This window comes from Buceros rhinoceros, unplaced genomic scaffold (genome assembly GCF_000710305.1).
Source record: "Buceros rhinoceros silvestris isolate BGI_N320 unplaced genomic scaffold, ASM71030v1 scaffold6301, whole genome shotgun sequence".
In the NCBI taxonomy this organism is placed as follows: Eukaryota; Metazoa; Chordata; class Aves; order Bucerotiformes; family Bucerotidae; genus Buceros; species Buceros rhinoceros.
In genome coordinates, this window is record NW_010395874.1 from 4,567 (window position 1) to 13,353 (window position 8,787).

Genomic DNA, 8,787 nt, shown 5'->3' on the forward strand with positions numbered 1-8,787 from the left:
CGCTCTTCCTGCCTTTTGCTTTTGTACAAATTTAAGTGCTCTCTGTCAGAAAAGAAACTTTGCAGAAGCACAGAAGAGCATCAACAGTCCCTGCGGTTAAAAACAAACAGAACTGCCCTTTTAGACTCGCATTTTCTGTAGATGTCTTTGCAAAATACCTGAGAGGATGAACATGCAAGCCTGGTGTTTCATTTTCTAGGGATTAGCTGCAGTTACAATCTGCTCCTGGGCCAAGCAAAATGTATGGAAATAACATTTAATCCCATGTCTTTGAGAAGACAATATCAAAGCTCCGATGTTTTTATGCTCTTTCTACCATGTGATTTATTTAAAATGCTCTGAAGAAGTACTCCACCTACACCATATGAAGCATGAAATCCAAGGTCACAAGTGAAGAAAGACGTGCATGGATCTTGACCTACCCACATCTGCTGGAACGACACAAGTTGGTGAGGATTCAAGTGTTCCCAGGGAGTGCTTCAACTCCACCCACAGGGTATATCCAGATAAAAGAAAAATGGGCTGGAACGTGCACTCATAGGAACGGTTCTTCTGGAAATGGCATTCTTTCACCTCTGATTTTGGAGAAGTCCTTGGAAAGTCAGAACAATAAATTCTGCTCCTTAAAAGAGAAGAGAAAAACATTCAGTTAATGTGGTGCAACTAGAAGCTGCTCATGGCATCAGTAGCACAGAACTCGGAAGGCAATTAAAACACATGGTGTCACTGGAACCATCTGGGGAGTTGTGATGGTTATTTGGACGGATCTTGAACTTGACTCTGCACTAGATGTATAAATAACACTGCAGAGTTACTCCTCAAAGCTTTGGCTCTTCGCCTGGAGGAAAACAGGACGTGAAGGCCCTCCCTTGTGCAAAATCTTTTGATAAGAGACTGACACCAGCATGAAACAGGTATGGCAAGAGCAGGCATCTCCAAAGACTTGTACATCATGTTGCTCGAGTGCTATGTGTCAGCAATAAACACAGCGAGGCCCATCTTCAGCCAAGAATTTACTCCAGCCAGGAATGGGACTTTCAAAATACCAACTGGCGTCCAGGGGAAGCTGCCAGCTGGACCAATCAGACACATACAGTGAAGTTTCCAGGAGATGGAAATCCCATAAACATATCAGTTCAGGAGGGTGGTATTAGAACACCACATACAGTCAGCATCGCATCTGGCAACAGAAGAGAGGAGAGCTGGGCTCTGGATGAAACGGTGCTGGACATCTTCTCGGTGAAGGAAAAGTCTTCTGATGTCTCCTAAGCGTGTGCTCAGCTCAGACGTGTGGTGAGCGCGGCCAGACCGCGTATCAGTCATTCCACTGAGCCACAACAGTTACACTGGGCTGGATCCCTCCTTTTCCTGTCAACCCGGCTAACACTGATTAAACTGGTGCCTCGCGCCTGGAAGCTTTCACTTTGCATTCTCTGTTTTTCCAGGATGATCATTTCTGTGCTATTTCCATTGGCAGCACAGCCCGACCCAAACAAAACACCAACAGCAAAGCTATCGCACCACATTAGTGCCGAGCATTGGATTTCATCTGTGAAGCGGAACTGCAGCAGGAATTCTTGAGGAACGGCCGTGTGCTCCTGGAAAACCTGCCATGCCTGACGGCGATGAAGCTCATCTCGCTTCCACTGTTCACCATGAGGACTTGCCCGCCTCTAAGTAAACAGCAGCAACTCCAACGTATTTACCAGCAAGCTTGGGCGGTTAACCAACTTGACCATTCCCTGGGGTTTCATGCCTGTAAACAGTCAAGTTCTTCTTGTATTTTTGTTCCCAACATGCAACAGAATGTTATGCAAACAGTCTTTTCGTAACAATAAATTTTTAAATGTTTCATACTTCAGCTTTTTGGTAGTCACTACACTCATGTGGTCTCCCCTGATTTTTTAATTTTATTCTTCCTCTTTCAGATCTCACTATTAACAAACCCCACAAAAACAAAAAGAAAGATCACTATAACCACTGGCATCTGGGAAGCACTTTGGGGCTGCATCTGTTTTATTTCGGTCTGTTCACTGTTTGATCTAGCGGGAACACGGTAACAAATGCAGATTATCACCTCCTACGAGAACAGAACATTTATAGCTAAAGCTGAACAGTGAAAAAGTGGGAAAAAAGAACATGGCAGGAGCAGCAGGGTTTTTGTTTCAAGCTCCCTGCCCAGCAGTACACTCATTATATTCATATTTGTGAAGACAGTTGAAACAAAACCTACCTCAGCAGTCAACCAGTCACTAATCCTGCCCTAAAAGCCTCCGCTGGGAATCTCAAGCTTTAGAGCACAGAATTCTGAGAATTATTTCATACTTCACATACTTCGGTGCACAAAATTCTGAGAAATATCTGCCTGAGCACTATGACGGTTCAAAACCTCAGCCCACTTCCAACAGAGAAGGTGGCCCAGCTTTCCAAAGGATTAGGCCCTCAAGGCTGATTTCGGCTGGTTGGCCAAAACGTTTGCATATCCAGTCCAGCAGAGCAGTAAAACTAGATAGTTTTTCTCTGGAAGGGTTGTCTGTCTATCTGTCTGTCTTGTTTATATAACGTGGTTCTAGAAAACACTCAAGCTCAAGACGGTAGTAACTCAAAGGGATTTTTTAGTTCCACAGTAAAACAATAGTACCACAGGCACACCAATGAAGATAAGGATGATCACACTACTGATTCAATAACCAAATGAGAACGCGTTTGCTCCACACCACACCCCAGTTCTCCTGCTCTGTCCAAAAGACAAAGAAAATTAAACCAACTACCTGAAAACAAGAGGTAAAAACATCTGACCAACCCCAGGCAAACAAAGAAGTGCTCTAGCCACCACAGATGCCACCTTCATAAAGTGATATTCCTTTCACGAACTAAGATTTGATTCTCTCTTCATTATTCCATCTGGAATGAATTAAATTCCATCCCTGTATTCTTTTCTGCTGGCTGTATACAGAAAAATGGAAGATTGACCAGAGACCTCAAGAGGTCTCAAGTCCCACCTCCAACTCAAAGCACAGTTAAAGTCAGATGAAGCTGCCTGGGGTCCTGTCCAGTCGCGAAAGTCTCCAAGGACAGAGATTCTGCAGCTCCAGGGCTCAGTCACCCTCACTGTGAAAGGGGCTTTTTCCTTATTTCCTTACAATTAGTAGAAACAAGCAACTAGAAGAATAATTTTTTTTATAACTGATGCAGGCAAACGCATCTGCTTGAAGGGAAGGGGCTTCCAAAGGGCACCTACAGGTTTTACAAATGCTGAGGAATGCTGGGAATAGAAACCACGTAACAGACCCGGGTATTAGGGACATGGTTTAGTGGTGACCTGGCAGTGCTGGGTTAACGGCTGGACTCGATGAGCTCAAAGGTCTTTCCCAACCTAAACAATTCTGTGGTTCTCCCTATGGTGCCCTGTCTGCATACGTAGTTAATACCTCTGGAGTTCCAGTAGGGAAAAAAAGTCCAGCTTACAGAAACTAAGTCCATTTTCTAATGACATCTGTTGAGAGTCCTTTGCTGTAATGGTATTTCCAGAGCTTATATGTATTTCCAAACATAAAGAGCGCATGAAAAGCCAGACGTACCTGTAGTATCTTAACTGCAAGGAGCTCGCCAGGAGCAGCGTGTTTGTGTTTGCAGACCATCTGCAAGTCATTTTGGTTAAGTACCCATCCGTTTCACACGTGATGTTAATATTCACATCTAGTTAAAACACATTGGAGGTTTATTACTAAAGATATACTTGATTATACAAAAAACAGTCATTACAAGTCGTAACTGCTCAATAAAAGCGAAAACGGAAATATTCTGACCTTACTATTACAATGCACCAAAATTATAGTTTAAAATCATCTGGGATCTTACCTACTACATATAATTCAGCGTATCTATGATGACATTCCCTATTTTGATGACAACAGTATAACGCGTTATAGAAGAAACTTCCTCTAGGTTTTGTGGCTTTCAAGTTGAAAAGAGTAACTTTGCTTACGCGATCATTCACAAGCGTATACTGACTTTCTGGGATTTCTTCTGCTAAATTCAGCCACCAAACAATCTTCTTGGATGCTACAGACTTGGTTTTGTTTTTATAGATGCAGTGAAAGGAAACATTAGAACCAGCACTGGTCAGTATCTTAGGAGGGAAGTACAGGACTTCAGCTACACAGAAAGGGAAAAAAAGGGGAAAAAAATTCCACTGAGATTAGAATATGAACAACAAACAACCATAAAGGCATATTTCCATAGAAAATATAATTATTTGTTACCATTTAGTTGTATTTCTAAATTTCCTACCTCTTATTTAACAACTGTAGGAAAGTGGGGCAGAAATGAGCCTTTGACTGTCTCCCTCCATACCTGATGTTTGTCAACTCTAAAATAATCTTTAATATTCCCCAGCAAATAGGACTTAAACAAGCAGAAACATCCCTGGAGGGTAAGTGAAAGCCATGCACAGGGGAGCAGGGAATCACACATGCTCCTGTAAATAAAATCTTGGGGAATTAGATTGGTGCTGCTGCTTTTTACTCAGTCCAACATTTTCAGGTAGCGGATCAGATAATTTAAATACAGCAACAAGTACTTGCAACCTGGAAAGGGAGAGGTTCTGCAACTTGTCTCGCATACACCGCAGATTCTAATATCATAAAACTGTCCTCAGGTAAAAGTGATAGAAGACCCAAATCAGAGAAGAGCAATGTTTGGCCAAAAAAATAAAAATCTAACCCTCTGAACCCTGCCAGGGTGTTGAAACCATGTGTTAGCTGAAGCATGACTGTAACTCAGGGTCATAGAGCTGCTGTTTGGAACTGGGGGAGAGGGGGCTGACAAAAAAATCTCCAGTAGTTTCTAATGCTGGTCCTGTTGAAGTTGGCAGGAGATTAAAGTCTCAAAAACTTGTTTGACCAACTCAGCAGTGCAGTTAACACCAAACGGCAGCACTGATACGGTGAGCAATTCACCCAGGCACAACGACGCTGAGTGTGCATGTGGACATGTGTAAGCTCAGCCTCAACCCGTCAGGGACAGAGGGAAGCTGTGGGTGCTGCACACCTGCAAAAAAGGAACAGTTTGCCAAAGGTCGACCCAAAATCAGCATAAAATCCTTAAAAGGTCAGGTTTGCTTTCCAAGGCTGAGGAACCATGTCACATAGGAGGGTGAAGCAAGGTGGGGCTCAGTCTCTTCTCTCGAGGAACAAGCAACAGCACAAGAGGAACCAGCCTCAGGTTGTCCCAGGGGAGGTTGAGGTTGTCCCTGAGGAGCCATTTCTGTCCTGTTGGGGTTGTGCAGGTGTGTCCCAGGCTGCCCAGGACAGTGGTGGAGTCCCCATCCCTGGAGGGGTTTCCCAGCCATGTGGAGGTGGCACTGAGGGACAGGGGTCAGTGGGGACCTGGCAGTGCTGGAGGAACAGTTGGACTAGATGATCTTAAAGGTCTCTTCCAACCAAAATGATTCTGTGGTTCTGTGATTCTATTCTATGATATTTTCAGGGCTTTTCCAAAACACGGGCCTTCTCAGAGAGCACAGCAGACTCACAATATTGTCAGACTGTTGGGTTCAGTATAAACTGCCTGATTTCAGTGCTTCATCTCACGGTGCTGATGTCTGAGCTCAGGCAGTGTTCCCGCACCAGCTGCTTCTCTGCTCCCAGTTGTGCTGCATGCTCCACTGCTCCTCCATCAGCTCATCCCAACACTGGCCACTGGGAGAATAAGCCACTCTGAGCTTTCTGTGGTGAAGAAATTAATCCCTCTACACTGCCATCAGGGCAGTGACTGTCTGTCACAATGGGATTATTTTGCTGACAAGATGTACATTTAATACAATTACATATCCTATAACAGGATTATTAAAAAATAATCTAGCAGTGTCTACTGCACCTCTTTTACATCCATAGTTCTCAATACGCTCATAAACCCTTTCTGAAAATATCACTACATGCATATGTGTATTTACCCCCCCAAAAATCTCAAAGCTATATAGTTCCACATGTATGTATCTACACACACTTTTTTCAATTTATAGAATCACAGAGTCATGGAACACGTTAGGTGGGAAAAGACCTTCATAGGTCACCCAGTCCAACCCCTTGTAGAGAGCAGGGACATCTGCACCCAGAGCGGGGTGCTCAGAGCCCCAAGGGCCAACCTGACCTGCCATGGGGCCAGCGATGGGGCTTCTCCCACCTCTCGGGGCAGCCTGGGCCAGGCTCTCACCACCCTCAGCAGCAACAATCTCTCCCTTCTCTCTGCTCTCAATCTCCCTCTTCCAGTCCTGTCACAACAGGGCCTGCTAAAGAGACTGTCCCCATCTTTCTGAGAGACCCCTTTACATACTAGAAAGCTGCCATAAAATCTCCCTGGAGCCTAATTTTATATAGATATAAAAGTCTAAGGGGCAGTTAGGCCTCTAGCCCTACACTCGGGCATCCTGTGTGTCATGCTCAATTTCCATGAGGGTCTGTATATTTTCAGCTCTCTTGGAAGTGAACTCCTTCTGCAAAGTTTAGTTATCTCCTTGGTACATGATTTAAGCACATACATGACACCACTTAGCACAGGGTGAGCTGCTGTACATGTAAGCGTCCAGGAAAATGTTCTGAGGATACCTATAACCACACAGACCAAAACATTTCTGGTGAACCATAAGCAGAGCGTGAAAAAATACCCATAGGCTGACCCAAACCAGATCAACCTGCTGTGCAAGCCAGCAGTCCCAGTAAGATGTTACTCAGAACTCTTTTAATGCAGGTCTTGTACAACGGGAAGAGCAGAATCGCAGGCAGAGCCACACAGAAAGAGAAGCAGGAAGGAAAAGAACTTCCACAGCCCAGCTCACACATACTCTACACCCATTCCACAAACCAATCTGGGAAATCTGCTCTGTCCCGGAACTGGCTGCCCGTAAGCGACAGCACATGACCCACCTCCCAGGCCAAGATCATACGGTGTGCTCCAGCCGCTCCAGAACCCCGGACCATGGCGATTCCTGCACCGCACCTGAACCAAGTAGGAAGAATCCAGCAGTGTATTGTCTATGGCCAGTGAGGTTTCTAGAGCAACCTGAACCATCTGTTGGATTATCAGAAGGGGTTATTGTTGATTAATGGAACAGGAAAAAGAAAGAGACAGAGGGAAACAAAACAAATTCTCTAGGGAGTAGTTTTTAGGTAGCAAGTCAGCTACAAAAAGCTTTCGTCTCTACACTAACTGTACATTTGAGTAGGGCAGAGGCTGCACACCTCTGTGGAAAACGTGCGATTTCATTATGGACAGCTAACCAACAGCTGCTCTTTATCCCAGAGCCGGGTGCACGAAAAAGCAACTCACTAATGAAAGTTATAAATATTGAACGTATACACATGTATCATGGAACTCAGGTGTGCTGAGAAGGGACAGCTTTGCCTCTAGACTTCCCAGAACATCCTTCAAATAGAAAGATGGGAGTTTGTTTACAAGACCAAACAGGAGACAGGTCCTTCATCACTGCGTTGTGGCTCTTCTACTGTAATAGATGTGAAGTCCAGCTTTACCACACTCTGTTGAAGTTTACCAGGGGCTACTGGTCACACCAGCTCAGAAGAAACCAGTGCGCCATGCCTAGTTCCACCAGACCAGCTGTGTTGCTCAACGCACCAAAGCCACTGCCCAGGGACAAGGCGGGGTGGTAAGAAATCGCGGGCTCTGGTAGGGACCCACTGACCTGCCCCGCTCCATCGTAAATCCAAGCGAGCAGAGCTGACTCACCTGCCAACCCTTCTGAGCTGAACTTGCAGAGATCTTCACTTCGTACTGGAGCGGGTATGGCATCAGCACAGGGCTGGACCAGCAGAGCGACACTTGACCTTCCTCTGTCATTTCTAGATGCAGGTTCAGAGGAGGGTCAGGCTTCACTGCAGACAAATGGACAGGTTTTATCAGCACCCTCACTGCCTGTGACTGCTGGCAGTAACGGCTTCATCCTGATTCAGAAGTCTCTTTCACGCCTTTACTTCAAACTTTCAAGAGCTGCTCCATAGTGTACGACAGAGTCATGTTGTGTCGTGCCAGCACTCTGGAACTGTTCTAGTTATCAGGACATACTTTTTGACCTAACATTTGCCTTAAAACTACATGAATTGCTTGCCTCAGGCCACGATTCTTCCCAGTCCCCAAGCCCTAATTCACCTGTTTTGCTGAAAAGAGGACAGAGAGCAAAGTGATTTGCTCAGCTCCTTAAGAGGTAGGAGATAATGTCCTCATATTGTACACAGAGACCTTCTAAATGTTCCCATCCCTTCCACAGTGACTCTGGCTATGACGGTCTCCAGAAGCTCTATTAGGGCAAAGTAATAATGGAGGGTTTCAGACATTTCCCACAGCCCAGGCTGGGGATGAAGGGCTGGAGAGCAGCCCTGCAGAGAAGGACTTGGGGGTGCTGGTGGGTGAAAAGTTGGACATGGGCCTGCAACATGCACTTGCAGCACAGAAGCCAACCGTGTGCCGGGCTCATCCCCAGCAGCGTGGGCAGCACCTTGAGGGAGGGGATCCTGCCCCTCTGCTGAGCTCTGCTCTGGGGAGACCCCCCTGCAGGGCTGGGTCCAGCTCTGGGCTCCTCAGCCCAGCAGAGACAGGGAGCTGCTGGAGCAGGGCCAGAGGAGCCCCAGCAGTGACCCGAGGGTGGAACCCTCTGCTGGGAGGAGAGGGGAGAGAGCTGGGGGGGTTCAGCCTGCAGAGGAGAAGGCTGCGCGGAGACCTGAGTGCAGCCTGTCAGCGCTGCAAGGGGCTGTGCGAAAGCTGGGAAGGGGC

General features: G+C 46.1%; 1 protein-coding gene across 1 annotated transcript in view; it reads right to left on the bottom strand.

Annotated features, from left to right (window-relative positions):
• LEPR (leptin receptor) overlaps positions 1-8,787 on the bottom strand; it is a gene marked incomplete at its 3' end in the record, with an annotated part of 24,283 nt that overhangs the window by 4,384 nt on the left and 11,112 nt on the right. The window contains exons 5-9 of the mRNA XM_010145688.1: positions 7,747-7,892; positions 6,927-7,071; positions 3,862-4,158; positions 3,582-3,699; positions 423-622 (exon numbers count right to left, since the gene is read on the bottom strand). Of these exons, the coding sequence (XP_010143990.1) occupies positions 423-622; positions 3,582-3,699; positions 3,862-4,158; positions 6,927-7,071; positions 7,747-7,892 (906 nt within the window). The remainder of the gene's footprint in view (positions 1-422; positions 623-3,581; positions 3,700-3,861; positions 4,159-6,926; positions 7,072-7,746; positions 7,893-8,787) is intronic.